We start from the raw sequence: 21,285 nt of genomic DNA on the forward strand, positions 1-21,285 counted from the left end.
TCCAGTCACATGGTCATTATTTTCATAAGCTGTGATTCCAAAAGAATTCCACACTTCTGATTTACCGCTCAAACTATTTTGCACTACATGATATAAACCCTATAAATCTTTTGTTTCACCGTAGCAAACAAGCGGCAAAACAAACTGAGAACACTGCTTTCAGCTGAACCCTCACTAATCGTCTCCTGCTTTAGTGCAGGAAATACTAGTACATTTGCCTTCTAATAAGTTATTTGGGAAAGGGTTACATACAAGTACGATGAAAGGACAGAAAATGTTTTTGGTCATTAAAATTCAGACCCGAGCCTGACCTGAAAATTACATTTTTTAACCCGCACTGAACCGCAAATGGCGAAAACGTTCACATTCCGACTTGAACCCAGATACCGACCCGGTGCAAGACTCTACCCTGTGGCATGACTTATTGCTTACATAATTGAGCAACCTTTTATTTCAGATAATCACACACTCATAAAAGTAAAATTATGTCTGCTGCTTTTTTTTCTGTATCAAATATTGACCAATATTTGGCATAGACTGCTTATTGACTAGGGTGCTTTGTTATAACTCCATAGTTACATTCACTGTAGTTCTAAACAATTTGTAAGAATAATGTCCTTAGCAGGGCCGGATTAAAGGATGAGGGGGCCCTACACTAACCCATATTGTGGGGGCCCTATGCACAATAGCTTGTGAAACGGTGTTGTAATTAACAGCTGATATGTAAAGTGTATCTGTATGCTTTCAGTTCTATGTCAAGTGCATGTTCACCATTTAGACCTTGCAAAACAAATACAATGCGTAAGTGACCACTGACAGGCAACCAGACTGTTTTACCAATTCCATAATCTCCTGCTTGTGATACTTGGCAACTTTAGGTAAGTATTCACATCTCAGCTGTGAGGAATCGTTCCACCATTTGCTACACTCAGTCTGAAGAATTTAAGTAACTTTCGTTTGTCCAATTTTTCAAGAGGGATATTTACGCAAACAAACGCCTCTGTGAGGTCAAAATGTAATGTGTTTTTCAGACTTCACGGTTTTCAGGGGACTTTTGGAACTTGGAAGTCACAGTTTTTTGTTTCTTTGCAAGTAAAGCAGTTGTGGTACTGCTCTGGATTTCTGCCTTTCTCTTTCGGTGAATACTTGAATCTTAATGTCTGTCAACACAGCCGATTCTCTGTAGTGATCTACAGTAACGTTGCAGGACATCCAGAAGAGCTTACCTCCATCACTGGGTAAAACTCCTGCTGCATACTGCTTTACATGATCTGTTGCAGACGCATTTTTAGAGACATCCATTTTTTTGTTTACAGTGTGTAGTGTTTTAATTTCCTGCCTAGATTGCATATACTGTAGTCACATGACATAATTGCTGCAAAGCACTGTGCATGGCAAAAAGTACACGCAGGCACACGGCAGAGCTGTACAGTTTAGTTAATGTGATTTTTTTTTTTTGTTTGTTTAAAGTACAAATATATAATTATGAAATAATGTATTTCTTAAGAATATTGAAAAAAAATCACAGTATTGGGCTAATTTCATGATTTCCGTGCAGTATATAAAGGGAGAGAAACAAACGCTATGGGCTTAAACCCCCTAATTAAAAAGGAAAGTTTCTAAAATGTAAAGAGGCATACTGTGCACATTTGAGACAGGACAGGTTTTTAAATTGGCCCTAAAACTGAAGTAAGTGAATGCGTAAATTGATCATGATTCATACGTTTTATCCTGCACAGACTGATGCCTCTGACTTAGGACTAGGGACCCCAGGAGGTAGAGGGCGTGGAGCATTTGGTTTTGTACGTCATTAGCAGGAAGCTGCTTGCGTGAGAGACGCCGTTCACACTTACTGAGCCGCTACGATTAAGGTGTGTTGACAGTGCAGTCGGTTACTGTGGTGGGTTTAGCTCTGGCCTGGTGCTCAGTATTTCCGAGAGTTTTTCTCTGAACTCCACTCAAAAGGGCATATCTGATCGCCCCTTGCACCACAGAGATAACACGGACATAAAGGAGATACAGCTGCTTCTGCATCCGGCGTTCAAAGAATGTCACAGACATTTGCAGAGTTTTTTGAGATGTTATAGTAATAAAATAATGACTTGGATCACATTATTGAGGAGTTTGGTGATAAAACTAGTGATCAAGACAGGATTTATCAGTATGCACGACTATAAAGAGGTATGTGAAAAATACAGCAAACAAGGGGTGGGGCTTGGCTGGAGATGCAGGACTGTCCTTTTGTGATTCAATACATTTTAAACCTGTTTTACTCTGGGAAAAAATGTGTGTGAAAATAAATTGGACCTGACGGGTCTGACAAGCGCTGAATAAATGGACCGCTAAGGGTTCATTTCTGCATCATCCCAGTTGTTACATCTTAAAACTGACATTGTTTGATCTAATATGCTCAACCTAGTAGGGGAGTGGTTTGAGCTATGTCACCGCACTGACGCATTAAGGCCGGCCCAGGGCCTGCGTTGGGTTCACACATGCAGATAGGCCGGCCCTGGGGCGGCATTGGTACTTCAGGCCACATCAGAAAGCTGGTCTAAATTTCACCCGGCCCAGGGCCGCCTTTTCATTTTTGGAGCGTTCACACATGAGATAAGGTGGCCCTGGGCCAGCCTAAACCGCAAGTGTGAACGGGGTCGAAGGCTAGTTGAACGGTTTACTGAACATTCCACGAACACATTTAAAATAGGCAACACATCCTAAAATCCAAAAGCAAAACGGCTGGATTAGCTTTTTTAAAACTGGAATTCATATTTTTTTCTTTCCAAGTAAACAGAACCTTATTGTTGTCAAGAAGAACGCAAGACAAGGTTTAAAACTTTATTTGTTTTAGCCTTAATAATCGCTTTAACAAAGCTGCTGTCAGCCACAGCGCACGCTTCTACAAGTCAGCTTCCTCTTTAGCTCTTTCACTGTTTAACCCTGTCTCTCTTTAGCTCTTTCTCTCTTCACTCTTCATCATTTATCATTAGTTATTGAGAGTATCACGTTGTGGGGATGTATGAAGTTGTCTTTACAGAGAGACAACTTCTATATGTCCCACATTTTAAATGTATCTTAATTTTGTCAGTCGTTGTTCATCTCAATAGGGTATGATACTAACCATTATATGCCTTTTCCATGATAATAACACTGCCAGTGTGTGTGTGTCTATATATATATATATATATATATATATATATATATATATATATATATATATATATATATATATATATATATATATATATTAGTCCCTTGTTATTAGTGTGTGTGTAAATTACAAGTCAAATAAATTTATAATATTTAGTAACTCAATTTATTACATTACATTATGTAAACAATATAAGTCTGTACAGTAGACTTATACAGTATATACAGTAGTGAAACCAAATGAATAACTCAATGTTGCAGGTTAGCGTCACGGCCCAGGCTGGTTACCGGCAGGAAAGAGACTCCGAGTCAGAGAGCTGCAATGGAAGCATGCATGTGCATGTTTATTAAACAAGTAAACATAAATAATACAAAACAAATACGGCACGGTGGCCAAACAAAAGGTTTACACAAAACATTCTCCTGGTAGGCTGGGCACTTGCCTTCACTACAACAGGGTTCAAATAGTGACAAACAAACAAACAAACAAACAAACAAACAAACAAGAGTGTTTCTTCGGCCACTGTCCTTACGACTCACCACTGCAGTCAATCTACGTCCTTGTCTTTCTGACATGACGTCATGACGTCCGTTTTCTGTGAACGACGCAGCAAATAAATTTATTATGTTTATTTATAAATTTGTTTTGTGAACGAGCGCCTTGTTTTTATTCAAAAACACTTGCTCGCGGATTTAAACAAAACATTTAAACAAAAACAAAATCAAAACTACACACACAGGTCAGGCTGGGCAGATTGTTGTAGAGTATAAGTTTATATGCCCTCTTAATCATGTTCTTAATTTTAGCAATTTTTATTAGGCTACTTGTATCTGTTATTCTTTTTGTTTTTGTCTTTGGTGTCAGTATTACAATATATTTTAATTAAGTACCTGATGCTCCTGGGATAGGCTGCCTGCTGTGTGTGATTGCCAGCTGTGGATAATCGGCAGGTAGGTGTGTTCCAGCACGGCATCAGGTATAAAGAAGTCCTGTTTGTTCACCTCGGGGCTGCTGCAAAGCCACGGACAACGTGCTGAAGATCGTCCATGCTACCCGGACATGGAGACCTGGCTGCATAATCCTGATCGCCGTGAGAGTGACCTGGGATCAGAAGCGAAACTGTGTTTTATTTTGCATTTTTGTATAATTTGCTGTATGTGTCCTGTTTACGTTACCATTGTTGGTAATGTCACATGACCACCTTTATTTACTTTTTGTTTGTTGTGAATAAATCCTGCGTGCCCGGGCTGGTGTTTTCAACTCCACCTCCATTGTGTCTCTCTACATGCTTAATCAGCGGCTACCCACACATGTGACACGAGCAAGACCCTGTCACAAGGCCATAAACAGGGTTCAAAAGTAAAACATGTCAAAGCATAGTGTGTTGAAAATGAAAGTAAAGATCCGCCAGGTAAAATAATCCCTGAATTAATTGATTTAATATAAAAAGTGTACAATTTTTATTGTTCTTTAGTTCAAAAATAAACTTGTGGTACAAACAGAATATTCAACGATTCCTCTTGGTATGTATTTAAGTTTTTTTTAATTTGCCTTAGGAGGATGTCCTTGCATAAACCACCAGCCCCGACAGAGTGAATAAAAAATGTATATGACGAACGATCATTCAATATCCTCGCCATCTCTATCCCACCCCCATGTATAAGTTATCTGTTGTTCTTGGTTCACCTTCAGATAAGCTGATGCTGTGCTTTTTTAATTAATGCTGCTGTGTTCTGCAGTGGCTTTTAAATCAGCCCAAACAAGATACATTAACAACGGTGTATGTATAAATATATTTAAACACTTCTAAAAGGTCTAGACGTCTATAGAGGTCCTGTAATAAATGTGGTGCTTTTGTACATAATTGATGATGGGTAGGAAGTATCACGTTTATGGTTTGACTAATGAGATTCTGTGATCTTAATGTTCTCCTCTATGCACTGGAGGATTAGGTTTTAATATGACCTGGGCTACTGGTTCATTTAAACTGCTGGTCCAGGCCTATTTGCTTATTGCCTTCCTGAATTCCACAGTTTGGAGGCAGTTAACATGACAGTTAACATCCTGACAACTTTTTACACTTTTTTTCAAAGCTCTTTTCAAAATGTCTGCTCTAGTACACTGATAGTGTAAGGATTATAGCCCACATTATCAAACAGGTAACACAGCAGTAACGATTCATGATGTGGTACGGAACAGAAAAGACAGAGGACTTGTTATTTTCATTACTGTTTCTGCAGTGATTCAGAGCAGTGGTGAGCAGTGTGGGGGATGAGTCAGTAAAGGGGGCACAACTATGACATAAGAATGCAGATGCAGTTCTGTATAATCTCTCTCTCTCTCTCTCTCTCTCTCTCTCTCTCTCTCTCTCTCTCTCTCTCTCTCTCTATATATATATATATATATATATATATATATATATATATATATAATTTTTTAAAGGAAAGGCATTTTTAATAAATACATAAATGACAGCTAATTAGTCCAAGTTATTATCTTTCAAATGATGATCACTCAGTGGTACTGTCCCTCAAGGTCCAGCCCAGTCCAAGTTTTTACTCCAAGCAGGTTCTAATGTAGTAATGCAACTTTCTTGTGAAATCATAGGGCCTGTACACAAGCAACCTTTGTGAATGTCAGGAGAATCAAATCATGGATCATCTCCTGAGATGTCCTGCAGCTCCAAAGTGCACTCCACAAGATTTGGCAATACCAACGCCAGAAGCTGTGGCCTGTGCAGAATACTGGGAAAAGACCATATAGATGGTTGGACTGGAGACACGACAAAGAAAAAGACTAATTTAAGACCTGGTGGAATAAAGACCATGACTGGAATAGATCTCAAGGGCCTGAGTTGAGTACCACTGCTCTAGGGCTTGTAGAACCGGAGAAATTATATCTGAAGTGGTGACTGTTCACTGCAGTGTCACTGACAGAGACAAAATGCACAAAGTGTAAAAAAAAAAAAAAAAAAAAAACACTAATATTTTAAGTGTTTTTCCTGGATTTAATGTAAATCGTTGTCACAAAGACGGCTGCAGTGGGTGATGTCGGACCAGAAACAGGAACCAACACAGAATAAACAGAGAGGTGAAGTTTGGTGAAGCTGAGTGATTGTTTTCGCTCAGCATTTAATAATCGAAAATAAAAGGTTGTAAAGACAAACAAAACACAGGACATGGCACTGGCAGCCAAAACAAAGAGACAAACAAAAACGAACTACACAGAAAAACACGGTGAGCTGCTATTATTTACTTTGATTATTATAACCTCTATCTCCAATCCCGTTCTCCACTCGCCGAACACACAACCCCGAGTGGGTGAAAACATGCAGCTTTTATGCAGCTGTACCGAGACTTGATTGCTAATCAGTCATTCATTTGGAATCTCGGTACAACTACAAGTGAATTAATAAAGTGCATTTCCCAATGCTTGCATATTATTACATTTTACCTGGACATGAAGTGCTGTGCAATCCTCGTGCCTAGATACAAATATACATTTTAAACAGCTAGTGTTACACAGACCCATTTATTTCCCATGTACCAATGATTATACACAAACATTAACACACCACATGTAACACAACACAAATAAGTAGCCCAGGGGCGGGGCACTTTGCCACAATTGTGTATTTTTTTTTTCTTGGAACCAAAAAAAATTCTGATTTAGCTTAATACATAAATGTTAGCAAACAGATTCTTCAAAGTTTTAAAAAGTATACATGTATTTGTCAATGAGGAGACAGGGAAACAGAGACATTGGCTTTCAGAGTGTAAGGGCAGCTCAGTGGGCGGGGGCTCATTTAGGTTCAGCTGGCAAAATAAATATTTATTTTGTGAAAACCCAGATTTATTTTTTCAGATTCAATTGCTGAACGATAATATTTTTCAGATGTATCTGTTAGGCAAATGTTGACAAGTGTGTAAAAAAAAAAAAAAAAAAAAAAAAAAAAAAAGATTTAAGTTGTGTGTATTTTTTTATTGATTTATTTGTTAGAAATGCTAGCTAAATATTGACTCGACAAGTTGAAAAAGATTTATAGACTTTTTTTATGTTGAATTTACGATCTGCGTTTTCAATATTTTATAACGATTTTCATTACTGAGAGTAAGTGTTAAAACTGGGGCTATCGCCAAGATAAGCACCAACTAAGACATAACATAATTTCCTGTAAACTAATGTGAGCAATCTGTGTTTCCTTCCATCTGATAATGTGGCTATCCTTCTGCCTGGTGTTGGTGGCTGAAGTGTAATGCTTGCTCCAGGGATCAACCACAGTGGGGCTTCTCTAGCACATCAGCATGACAATCGTCTGGACTGACCTGAGTAGGGTACTTCTCAGGGGTCTTCAAGTGGGCACCTTCCATCCTTGGTGCTTTGTCGACTAGCCCATGACACCTTACATCAATGTTGCTTTCTTTCTACTATGCTTGAGGTCCCCAACCAGAATCTTTTCATCTCAACCAGAGCCAGTTGTTGCTCCTCTCTGCTGCTTCAGAGTTCTTCACTATGAGTCGCAACTCTTGACCACTGTATCCTATGTCTCTGAGAAATCGGATTGTCAGCATTTTCCAGTCTCTATCAGCTTCCAGTTGTCCTAGACGAATTTTGGTTTTAATACCTTTTATTGGTGATTGCTCCCCTGAATGGAGGACTGTTGTTCTTCGTGTGTCATATAATGCTGTCATTGGTGGCAACCAGTTGGTCATGCTGTGCTTGTCTTCCAATGCTAAGGCCACCACGGATCCTCTCCTACCCTTAGATTTAGGTTCTATGGTGATGGGAGAACATCATATGTTGACCTGATGAGGAAACTGATCCTGTTCTGTTCAAGTGTCCATAGATCTTTCCAACCAATCTTGCATTGTTCCACACTTCCATCTTGTCCATTCTCCCTGCTGGCCTGGGAAACTGCCTTTACGCACCTCATCCTCTCCTCCTGCTTTTGCTCCTCATTGAAACTTTGCCCGGTAAAGCGCTGCTGTCTGTGCCCTTCAACCCTTGCACTGCATGTTGTCTCACTTCTCCCACAAACTGTTCTTTAGGTCCCCATCATACCATCTCCCATAACTTTTCACAATCTTCTCAGACACTGTTGGTATTGCCTCACTGTTAATGTAGAACCTCTTATCCATTACTTTACCTTTTAGTTATAGCGATACTCCTTGACTCAGTGGGCTTGAATTGCATTCATGCCCATTCAATGTTATTGATTAGTTTGCCCAATAACCGATTAGTGCAGGCTACTGTTGTAGTCGTGATTGTTATGTCATCCATGTATGCTCTAATTGGTGTTTACTGTGTTCCTCGCTGATTTCTCAGAAGTTCTTGGCCATTTAACTCCAGGCTTGTGCCTGTTGAGGTTCTTTTCTCTCTTACACTAGTTCTGACCTTGTTCACAAGGATCATTAGGTTCATCACTAGTTGTGTTTATGCAAGTCCTTCTCTCATCTATGACAAGGGTGCTGATATCCTGCAAACTGTGGTTTACTTCCTGTCGCTGGATTTCATTCGACTGACTTGACTGATTTCATAAAAAGTACTGATCAATGCGAGGCTCTTGTCCCTTCTCCCTCAAGCATTTAATTCTCCCTTGATGAATCTTCAAACCCCTAACTTTCCTCCAGCCGCAGACACAAACTTGGAGCTTCATGTCTTTGCTAACTGCAGATCTTGAGCTAGTCTTTTGCAAAGTACTCTCCGTTCTCATATCTGTTTCCTTTCCTAAGTCGTTATCCGTGTTGTCAAACCTTGAGTCATCTTCTGCCTCCACTCTCGCAGACTCTAGGGGTATTTTTCTCTTTAATTTCTTAGAAGCCTTAGGCAGGTGTCTCCAGCATCCTGTTCCACTTGAAAACACAGAGATGGATACTGCCAGCTAGGGTGGCTAACCCTTGCCAGCCCCAATGGGGTCTATTTTCTCCTGTCAGCTGTCTCTCCAGGCTGTCACAAGGTCTTTTCCTCATCGCCAGCTGCACTATTCACAGTAGTCACTGGACGTATCCAGATCTTCATGATTTCCATTACATGAGACTAGGTGTTAAAACTTCATGCTGATATTGGACTCAGCTCTCGCCAAGATTTATATAAATTATATCTGAAAGTACAATCAAAACATGTAATAATGTGTTTGGTAACATTTATGTAGTTAGGTAAATCTGGACTTTTTGTGGTTAAATCGAGGGGGCAGGAGGGGGGCTGCATATAAAAAGTTTATGCACCACTGATTTAGAGGACAGCTCTGAAACCCCAGTGCACTAGAGAGGCCATTTTGAAAAGAGCTTGAAACAGATTTTAAAGTTATTAGTATTAAAGGTTGTCAGGATGTTAACAACGAAAAGAAAAATTACAGGTACGTTACTTAAACAGTGTAGAATATCTACAGTTGTCTATTTTGTGAGGGAGTAAATTCCTGTTTAGTCATTGTTTTACATTTTTCACTGGTTGAACTTACTGCCGGTTGACGGTGCTGTATCGACCAAGTTTGATTGACAGGTGACTATATCAATCAAAGTCGTAAACAAATATAAATTTAGCTACTGTCTTATACAACATACAAAAAAAAAACCCAAACAGTTTGCAGCTCGTCTCTTTTTCATGAAAACCGGCTTCTTTCATATCTGTAGCCCTCTGGGTATAAAATGTATTAAATTGCATGCTTGGAATATTTTAGAAAAACAAAGTTTAACACAAAAAACCAAATGAGTTGAATCAGGCTTTATGGTTGTGGGCCTCTTTAAAGTTTCTTGTTCTCCCTGAAATGCTTGGTTGTGATGCATTCCCGAGGGATCTCTCTGCTGTTGCCTTGGCATGTGAAACTGAGGGCTGTCTGAGTCTTCACGCGTTAGATTGAATAGTCCAGCAGTACTAACCTTGTTGCCCTAACCTGATTCCTCTGAAAAAAAAAACTTCCAATTCCACACCTCACTTGGCAAGAAAGTCTACAGGAGAAGAGCATGCATTCTCAAAGGGCTATCCTGTGTAATTGTTTTACAGAGATAACCTTGCTGCTTGCGGTACATGGCTTTTCTTGCCAGATGGATTTCTCTGTTTCTCTAGACGAGTCCAGGTGGGCATCCCTGGCTGGAGATATCCTCCACATTGGACGATAGAAGGGGATAGAACTCGAAAATGCCTCCCTTAGCAATTTCACCACTCGAGATGGAGATGCATGACTTTATCTCTCCGGGATAACATTTTCACAGTGAGACCTGTCTAGCTTGCTGTAAGAGGTTTACTTGTTTGGTTCACAGTCTCGCCCAGTAGTAAACTGGGATTCAATAAGCCAGGTTTTCATCTGCAGCTGAATTCATGCTTTCTGGGGCTGCACCTGCCCTGCTTGCATGCATGCTAGAATTACACCGTGATCCTTCAAATAAAAGCATCACAAGATAATAATGGAATATTATTTTGCATATATATATATATATATATATATATATATATATATATATATTTTTTTTTTTTTCTTTTTGCGCATTTTATCAAAAGTGTTCGACCCAGCAATTGAACAAAGTACAAATCTGTGATCCACAGAGGTTTTTTTATTACCATTTCTCCTACAAATGTTGCATTCAGTTAGCTAGGCTTGCCAATTGTCGTGGAACTTTTCAGGTCCGCAACTTTAAACAGCCAACTGCACCAGGTGTTCAGAGATATAAAGCTTTATTAGTTTGCACAAACGAACAGCTCAACACATCAGTGTTAGGAAGTGTTAGGAAGCCCAAGCAGTGTTCTGCCATACAGAGTTAGCATACAGTAATTATACCTTTACAGAGAGACAGGGTAGTTTCCGTTTCAACCAATAAGCTGGAGCCAGCTCAGCTGGGGGAACAACAACAGGGGGGACAGGTATTTACGAGGTAACACAATAAAGATCAACAGATAAGCTGGAGCCAGCTCAGTCGGGGTAATTAACAGATAAGCTGGAGCCAGCTCAGTTGTCACACCATCCACAGTTTAGTTTTCAGTGACATGTACCTGCAGTTTAATACATTTCATAAACTCAAATTGTTTTAAAGTATATAACTTGGTGAATAATGGTAGTACAGAGTAGCAACAAACAGGTACAGGAATGGTTCTATGCAATTATTCCCCTACACAATAGACTCTTTAGAAAAGAGCATTGCTATTGAAGCCATGTTGGAACAGTTTCCATGGCAAGCAATACTCCTTGGATGAGAGAATGAGAGCACAAACAGGTCCCATTTGCCAGTGAACTCCAGTTTAACATGCAGTTCCCAAACATGTCATAAACTCTGGCTTAGATAAATTACTGAACTGAACATTTAAACTATAAAGGCATTCCTGAATTAAAGGATAAATCATTAAATAAATAATTTCTGAGCTAATTTGCCCAAGTGGTATCTCCTCCCTATTTTATTTAAGAAAACTGTTGAAAATGAGAAATTTTTCATGAACATCCCTTCCGATATAGATATAGCTTTAGGAAACAGAAGACAAACATTAGAAAGTTAAAAATGGTTAGAGAAATAATAGCTCTGCTAGTCACCAAAAAGTAATTGACATACCAATATAAACAGAACTTAAAGCTTAATCAAAGAGCAGTAAACAATTGCAGTGCTGAAGTCTGTATTTAATGAGGGGTGTAGGAAACGTGTTAAATGGAGTAGTGCCTTACTAACTCCTCAGCTAGCCAGTGCGGAGTGGGAGAGGGGTGGAAATAAGGGCTGAATACGGTACGACGTTAAATGCATTCTGTTCAGGTTTCAGGGGTCCTCTACATCCTTTCTGTTTGCAGGATATGCAAGTTTAGTTGCTATTCTTTACAGTGAAGTACTCTTTGAAGGAGTTTGTGTATCATATGCAGTCTTTGCTTCTGAAGTGATAGCAGAACAAAGCCTAACGGTCATAGGTGTTCTTTAATGCCAGTGACTGATGAAGAGCTTGAGCTAAAAGCAGCTACCCTATTTTATTCAGTGCCTCTGTTTACCTTTCTTTTCTCACACGATTCAGTGAAAACCAAAAGGTTATTGTTCAATACTCCCAATGGAGCTTTGCGAGCCGAATATCAATTAGCATTTAAAAGGGATAAAATGCAGGGGGCAGTTGCTGCCCCAAAAGACACGAAGAAATGCGTTTTTATTACGTTTCTTTTTTCTTAAAAAGAAAAAATTCTAGTGGAATTTCTGTTGGGGAATTCACATAGAAAATGAAGAGGCTGAGTGTCTATGTTTAATTACAATTTGATCTCATTGATTGATGATTTGCGTCATATAGTGCACGAATGCCGCTCTTGAGCAGACGATAATCGTCATGGTAATATGGGTTTTCATATGCATCACTGCATTTCTCTTTGACCTAGTAACAGCGTGGGAAACATGGACTGAAAACCAAGACTTTAAAGGTACATCTGAATTTCACAGATTGTATGAGGATACCAAGAATGTGTGCCACAATAACCCCAATGCTCATGTGTTAAAAAAAAAAAACAAAGAGCTAGATTGTTGCATGTCTACATCGGGAACTACTCGAGACATTTTATTTACTGGACTGACAAGGAGTGCTTTCCCCACACAGCAGCCGTAGAAAACAATCACAAGCTTTTCAGAAGTATGGAATAAGACACCATACATACCAAACACACTTGTATTTAACCCTATCCCTGCCAACCTTATGTTCCACACACACTCTTTGCATTAAGGGCTTTTGTGCCGCCACAATATTATAATAAAATGCTAGATTAAGCAGAATTAATTTAATTGAAGCATCGTAACATTGTAGTGCATGTTTTTTTTGTTTTTTTTTGTACAGGTTTGCTTTGGGTAATGCATTCTAAAAATAAAGAGGTCAACAACTCTGTAGGTTTTGCATAATCAGCCGTATCCACAGCATACACCAGTAGTGACCCACACCATTAAGCGTTATGTAAGACCATTAAAAATGCAAGAACTGCTGAAGTGCCTGGCTCCCATTTATTGGAAAATGATCATAATTGTTTCTCTGTAGTACTGCTGACTGTGGTGACATACAGTTCAGCACTCTACAATACTGCTGACTGCAGTGACATACAATTCAGTTCTCTACAGTACTTCTGACTGCAGAGACATACAATTCAGTTCTCTACAGTATTTCTGACTGCAGAGACATACAATTCAGTTCTCTACAGTACTGCTGACTGCAGTGACATATAATTCAGTTCTCTACAGTACTGCTGACAGCAGTGACATACAATTCAACACTCTACAGTACTGCTGACAGCAGTGACATACAGTTCAGCACTCTGGAGCTCCATAAAACTAGGACAGTTATTTGTTGTAAAGAGAGCAAACGATTGCTGCACACATTATACCACTGTTGTATATTAGATAGAATTATAGAACGGCAGGCTGAGCTGAGGTCTGTTTATGCACAGACAGAAAGATAGGTTTATCTGTTTTTATTTATAGAGCTCTCTTCTGAAGATATATCTCAGTTTCTTAATGAAAGCCTGTGCTTTTATATAGTGATAATGAATTCATTGAGAAACGCATTTCTCTTAATTAGGTTTGCTTTTTTCGCTAAAATCTTCATATTGAAAAATGATACGAAGAAGACGTCAAGTGCTGAGCTTATAAGAGTGCAGATGAGTTGGAGCCTACCCCATCCTGAGTTAAAGTCATAAAGGGTCATAAAAAGCCATATATACATATATATATATATATAGCTCAACTGTCAATTGCAACGATCACTGGTGTCTATCTCAATAGAGTTTACATTTTCAAACATTGTATTTGCATCTTGCACTTACTGTAAGCAGTGCTGATAGGGATTCACAATTGCAGCCTATTTAGCCCAACTGGTTCTATTAAACATAAATAATTGCACAGGCCAGACAGAACAACAAAAAGGCTCAAGACATCTTCCACACGCTGTTGTAAAGTGATAAACAGCACATTTTAGGTACACATTCACTTGCTGCAGTTACCCCATGTAATTGTTTGGATAAGGCATGTAAAGCAGTGCATGATGTTTAAATCTGTGAAATAAATCAATTGAAATGCATTGAAATTGTAATTGAGTGATGTTATATTTACTCTGGTGTAATAATGATTGAACCAATATGAGCTACAAAAACATAATGCAGTACAAAAGGATGCATGGAAATACTGTTGTACTGTAGTGTAATATACTGTAGCAGAAAATGATCAATGTGTGGCTAAAATCAACACACTGTTAAGATAGTGTTGCGTACCAGACTTATTTGGTGCCACTTTGTGACCCAATATTCTATTGAAGTCAGATCTTTGATTTCATTGTATTTTGGTGTTAAGTTTTAGTCTTTTAAAACTTACTTCACTTTTTTTTTTTTTTTTTTTAGTAAATTTTTGAAGATATGGTTCACTGTAACTGTGTAAAGTCAGACAACCAGACTCAGTGTTCGCTTCTAAAAAGTTCACAGTTCCACCTGTTGACAAGAGTTGTAATTGTGTTCATTTGACTGGGATTACCACATGCTTTAATTACAGTGCAGTAATGTCAAAACTGAATTTGAAACATACCTTGACTAAGTATGATATCTTTTTTGGACCATTTCTTCGTTAATACTTAAAGTCAAAATTGGATTAAAGATTGATTAATCAGGAACCATTTTAGTCTCCCTTGCAGAATTGGCAGACCCAATGATAAGCAATGGCACTATAGCTATTGGGTAGCAAATGTTGCAAAGGTATCAGCTTCAAAGTTGAAGATGACTTTCATGAAATGTAAATCAGATAAACTTTAACCTGATTTAAAATTGGTCGATATTCTCTTCTAAGGAGTGGTACAAACAAATGATGGATTATGAAACTAAAACTGCATTTCTGTGCTCAGTGAAATTATAGTAAACGGGGCAATGCAGGAAACAGACACGTAATGAGGTGTGTAGTTTACAAAAAAAAAAAGTGCACACACATACATTTATAGTACTCAATTTATTTGAAATGTATAAACCATTGCACTGAAATAACATAAATGTGTTCTCTGTACACATTACACGATGTAAAAACATAAATCTGTACAGTAGGCCTATACAGTACAATAGTAAAATTAAATGAATATCTGGCACACTTTATTTTTACTTTAGCCTACAAGCTACTGATAAAACCAATTAAATCATGCTGCTGCATTGTACACATTACTGTCTTGTACTGGCCTTCACATGCCTTAAATCTGTAATACTGTACTCTGTATTAGTTGATTTTGATGAGTGGTAAGTTTGTAACGTAACCTGTTGTCTGTGCAGTAATAATACATGGGTGTGGGATGCATTGAGTTAGTATTATGCAACCAAGACATTTTTTATAGGAAACCAAGACATTTTATATAGGCTGCTTAACACACATTTAGTAGTGGTATTTTTTAAATGTATTTGTATTTCTTGCCTGTTTTCTAGTTCATGACAGTAAAGTTAATCCCTTCAAGGTCACAAACATCTTTGGCAATAGTCAAAGTCAAAATCAACAATTCAGCTCCACTGAAATTTGTAAAGCTGAAAGAAACACTTTGCAAAATTGCTGATGTATCAGAATTGATGACCCCTTAGTCCTACATGATTCATTAATATTTTAGTAATTTTAAGAGACCATTATATTTTATTAGCATATTGCCATACATCAAATGTGTGAAAAATGAGTATTAGTATTTTTCATATAACAATCTGCCAGTAAGTTATTCTTAAAAAAAAAAAAAAAAAGTGTAATTCTTTCTTGTTATATGTTTTTGTCTTTTAGTGATTTGCTCTCTTCCAAGTATGTTGAAAGGCATATTGCAGAAGGAGGAAAGTCTGTAAGTTCTAAGGTAAGGGTGAATTAAGAATTACTAGCCTCCCACCTTTTGGACATAAGAGTTTTTTGTATGATGGATATGAGAATTGATTAAGTATTGTATATGGTGTTGCTGTCAGTGGACAAGCCTTTGGTGTTCATCTAAAAATGTGCAGTACAAATCTCAAATAACATAGGAGGATTTAAAAATCTTTTTTTTTTTTTTCAATAAAAATGGTATAGCAAACATACTTATCATTAGCATAAAACATTAAAGATGTTTCCCTCAGGTACCAGATCTGCTGGGAGGACCACATACAGTATATCTCATTAAAACATGCTCTGATTTATACTCATTTTCTAAATTGTCCCAGACAAATTTAGCAGTTGCTTATTGTAAATTGCATCTTATATTACAAATTCACCTAACACGAATTTCCTGTTTGTGCAAATTATTTTGGAACCCCTCGTGGGGAAGAATATTTTTCATAAAATGAAATTGCCTTAGTTTGAGTTTAAACAATGCTGGGAAATGCACTGCATCCAGATTAGCGTCTGTGTTCTGTATTTTGTTTTGGGACATCTGATCCTATGATGCATTTTGAGTTGCCGTTGCACGTTTCAATGCCATTTCCATGAAGCAGCACAAAAAACATACACTATCCTTGAAAGCGGTGCATAATGCACCACTGTAAAAGAAAAAGATGTTGCTTCAGATTGCTTCAACATTACTGCAAACACTTTGTCAACCATTCTGAAAAACTGGGGTACCGTAATACAGCCTTGTGAACAGCAAAACGGTGGATGCAAGTCATCAGTGTTTCTGATTTGTTCAATACCCTGATCTTGAGGATTTTGTGGTTTAAAAATGACTGTGATCAGAATGGGACTTTCAGGTTTCAGGTGCAGTTCATTTGCAATATATGCTTTTTAAAAGTTCACTTGCAACTGTATTTATAATAAAACACACAGTAATATTACACATACAGCAGAGTTCAAATGCTATCACTCTTCCTTAATTATAAGATCCTATAACCTTGGTGGTATAGACATTTGAGAGTATCATTCAGGATTAGTAGCTTGTGATAAGCTTATGGTTATGCCAATGAAGGTTATATTTTGCACTAAAATTATATATAATTATTTATACATTTTCATCTAGAAGCCCATCAGCCCTCATCCACATTTTAATGAGATTTGTTCTCCATTAATATCTTCTAAGATTAATCAACCCTCCTCACTTGGTCAGCAGTTTTGCAGGAACAGCTCACTCCCCACCCATGGCTAGACATGTGATCCAGGAACCTATTAGTTTGCACATAGTGTCCTAGCAAACTGTCTGAGGTGGTGAAGGAATCCATGACCTTCACGTGATCTTCAAAGGGTCCACACACAGCTGCTTCTGCAGAATACCTAACATTCTATACAGCTTGTCCAGTGAGATACAATATCTTGTTTAATAATGACTTCCAATCCACTTTTATAGGGGGCTGTGGTTTGTGGAGACTTCAGTTAGCTGGGGAATTGGGAGCTTATCTAAGCCACAATTGTTTAACTCTAATTGGAATACAGTTATTTGTTAAATGCCTTGGGATTTTTAATATCCAGCTCTACCTGAAAGAACATTCCCTCCTGAGTCTTTCTATAACCCTAGGTGTTCTAATGAGATCTCACACACAAGCATTGACCAGGTTCAAGGTGGTATACATGTACTGTAAGGTTTAGGATGGAATGGTAGCAGGCCAATGATATATATATATATATGGGAAATTGCATTATTTTGGCATGTTACAAGGTAATAATGGGACTCCCTTGTTAAACTGTACCCTCAACCCTCGGTCACAATGGGAACAATTGCATAAAAAACTAAATACCATGCTTATGCTACCATAAACTGAGGTAATCAGAATCATTCCACAGTGTGGAAGTATTGATTTAAACTTAGTGAAGTTAAAAATCTTGTTGTATTCAAATTAGCCATGTACTTGCCCAAATGTTCTTTACCATAGAAACATGTTTGTTTTGCAGAGTTTTTATTCCACCTTCCTTGCTTGCTTACTTACTGGAGGATTGTATGAAGTACTATTTATCTCTAACCTTTAAAGCATTTTGTGCCATGCTTTAGTTGATTGCATCCGTCCCTTTGCTGTAGATGCCCCTGGCCTCACTCACGAGTTAAAGCTTTGTGAATAGAGACCGACGGTATATTTATATTGGACTTGCTTTATTAAAGTCCCCTCCTAGTGGTATCTTGACCTCCATTTACTCATTGAACCTAGAGGAACATAGGCCTCAATAGGTGTGCTCAAACAGCAAGCCTGTGCAGTCTATGCCTCTTGTGGCAGAGGTAGCTATCACAATGCTCGTCCGTAAAGAGAATGAAAATGTCTTTTTCCGTCACGTTGCTGCTGTCAGAGGGACTGTGAAGTGAATGGAAGCTGGCTCACTCAGTTGTGAAGGAGCTGATTCTGTCAGATGTAGAGTAGAGGTGTCCTCAGCTGCAGTGGGCTACTTTTCATCAAATAAATAAAAGGAAGAAGTGGAATTTAATGGCAGACCACTGACATAATTAGCCCAAGAGGAAAGCACAGTATTTCCTCTTTGGTTAACATAGTTGCATTTAGGCATCCCCAGAGGAAGCAATTCCAAGGCAAGGGCCTAATGGAACAGTAAATGGTGGGTGTGGGCATTAAACAAGGGGGAGGGCTGCTCCTGCTTCCTGTTGATCGATTCCTCTGTATGCTATTCCTTAGGCAGGTCACAGAGATTAAGATGATGCTGCAAGTCGGCTAATCAATAGAGGTAACAGGATATCATTCACTGGGGAATCCTGGTTACCCTTTCCAGCATTTCTTGTAATATTCTTGTAACATAGAACATAGAACATTTTCTTTATGGATCTGCACTGAACATTCTGCTTAGAAAGTATTTTTTATGGTATAAGACTACTAACTGTGCTTGTGGGTGAACAAAGATTCTGAAGCTCTCATAAAATGGGGATGGTACAATTGCAAAGAAAATAAAAATACACATGACTCCAACCGCACTGTTAAGAGATGCTGGTTTCACATCCTTTCTACACAAAGAGCCTTTTTATAGTTCTAACAGTGATGATATTAAGATTCATTGCTATTTAGGTCAATGATTTGTCCTCAGGGTCATCACCATTGTACAGTACATATTTTTGATGTCAGTGTACGGTTGAGAAAAGAACTGTAAACGTCTGTTACTAAAAAGGCAGTCATACTCATGTAAGTATGTACATATGTCACACTTCACATTGTTACATATAGCTGGAGATATAGCATGAAAAAAATAGGTTTTAACATATTGAAAATATCATAATCTGGGTGTATAAGAGGGTGTCTGTCTGTTCAAATATCTGTTTGCCTGTATGTTACACTTAATGTTTGCATATTTCTGGAGAAGCACTATTTCAGTTGTCATGAAACTTGGTATTCACAATATTTAACGTACATTATTGGAAAATCAGATCAGACTGTCCGTACAACCATCGTCTGTAAATCATGCATTTGTGCATAAGTATGCATCAGGAGATAATATTTTTCAGAGCCCAAATGTCTTTATTTCTTTGTGGAAAGATGGCAACATAATATATCAGATATTCCTGGGTTCATCCATATTTGGGCTTTCACATTCTACACATTGCTAATATTCTCAGTAAGCTCTTTTTTTAATCAGCAATGTTCAAGCATGTTGTATTTCTTTTTTGCTCAGCTATTCCTTAATTGGGTTAAAAAATAAAAATAAAAATAAAAATTACATTTGCTCAGAAAAAAAAAAAGTGATAGAAATGTTCTCTGCAAAATATGTCTTTGTGTCTCTCTCATAATTATTCCTGTCTGTATGCCTATGTTTTGTTTTCCCCATGGTAATGCATATTCTTGGCAACTGGAGGCTGTGATGTAGTGAGTCTGGATATCCATATGTATTGTACAGTATGACACATATTTTTATGAGTTAATACTGACATTAGCACAAGGCAAGTCCTTACCTCTTGACTACAGAGCTTGATATTAAGTTGGATGGCAAGACTTTTGTCTTTGAGCAGTGAGGTTACCAGTCTGTGCCCAGCCTTTGCCTCTCCATTTAATTCAGTGGGGTGAGGTACAATGTACATGCAATAGATGTAAAGTAGGTTACAGGGATCTGCTTTTTTATGTTGCTGTTTGCTCTAATTTTATATTTAAATGTACTATGGGGTGGGGGTGTTCATCTCTGATTGAAAGAACATATTCATGTTGGATTTTATGACAATAGCAGTCTTTTAGAACAGGCTTGTCCTCTTGAATAAATTCAATGGGAATGTATCATTCATTTCAGGATCTACTTTATTGCCTCACTCTTCTGTAAACTGAACTATCTTTTCAGATCTCCCCCCCAAAAGAGGCAGCCCTATGTTCCTCTTTGTGTCCATTACAAACACATAGATGTTCTTTATTAGAATCCTCTTTTTGAATGTAGTTGCAAGTTGTGTTTCAATGAAATTGTGGTTAAACAACAGAGGTGGAGTTTGCACATTGCAGATCACCAGTGTTTCTTAGAGTGGCATCGTTATCCATTAACATATTTCTATTCCTATTCGCTGCTTGTAAAACTGTTAGCTGTTGGAAGGATAAAGACAGCCATTCACACATTTTATTTCTTTTCTCCAAAAAAAAATCAGCATGGTTCTCTAATTTTCCTAGTGAACTGCAATATTTATGAGTTACCTGGCACACATAAGGCACATTGTCATTATGTTTAATCTAGTGGATTTTAATTAGAGCAGTAGCAGTTTGGCATAGCTTACAACTCAAGCAAGCAATGCCCTGGGGGTGATAATGGTATACTAATGTATTGGGGGGGGGGGATAAAGTTAACATTGATGGTCTTCCCAATCTTTGGTACAATGGTATACAAAGTGAGAACCTATATTTGATGTCATTGATGGTTATCAGTAGGAATGTGTGTTGAATAACAGGGGGCTAGGTTGCATTTTTAGTGGAGGCGGTTGTACAAGCATACATTTGTCACACATTTTTTTCCAAATATGTAGTGAACTGCTTATCAAATTGTCATGGAACTGCATATAGCATGTTAAAAAGAACATCAGATTCTGGGGATCTATGGAGATGCCTGTCTGTCTATCTGGCCATTGGCATGTCACACTAATATTTTTGCATATATCTGGAAATCACTTATCCAGTGGTCATAAAAATTTGTATTAAAATACCATGAAGTTATTGACATACTGTTGATATATGTGATGGTCATACAACAACTTCTCCATCATACCTATAGTTATAATTTTGAATTTACAGCAGTTATGATGTACTTGTTAGACGTTACTTAGCTCTAAGTTTCATTTGTTGATCTATTTGTCCT

The 21,285-nt window shown here is 38.0% G+C and overlaps 1 protein-coding gene across 5 annotated transcripts in view; it reads left to right on the top strand.

Annotated features, from left to right (window-relative positions):
- LOC121313191 (disintegrin and metalloproteinase domain-containing protein 22-like) overlaps positions 1-21,285 on the top strand; it is a 99,127-nt gene that overhangs the window by 11,793 nt on the left and 66,049 nt on the right. For all 5 annotated transcript variants that reach the window (XM_041245490.1, XM_041245491.1, XM_041245492.1 and 2 more), the window contains exon 3: positions 15,865-15,931. In XM_041245490.1, coding sequence (XP_041101424.1) covers positions 15,865-15,931 — 67 coding nt within the window. The remainder of the gene's footprint in view (positions 1-15,864; positions 15,932-21,285) is intronic.

This window comes from Polyodon spathula, chromosome 3 (genome assembly GCF_017654505.1).
Source record: "Polyodon spathula isolate WHYD16114869_AA chromosome 3, ASM1765450v1, whole genome shotgun sequence".
In the NCBI taxonomy this organism is placed as follows: domain Eukaryota; kingdom Metazoa; phylum Chordata; class Actinopteri; order Acipenseriformes; family Polyodontidae; genus Polyodon; species Polyodon spathula.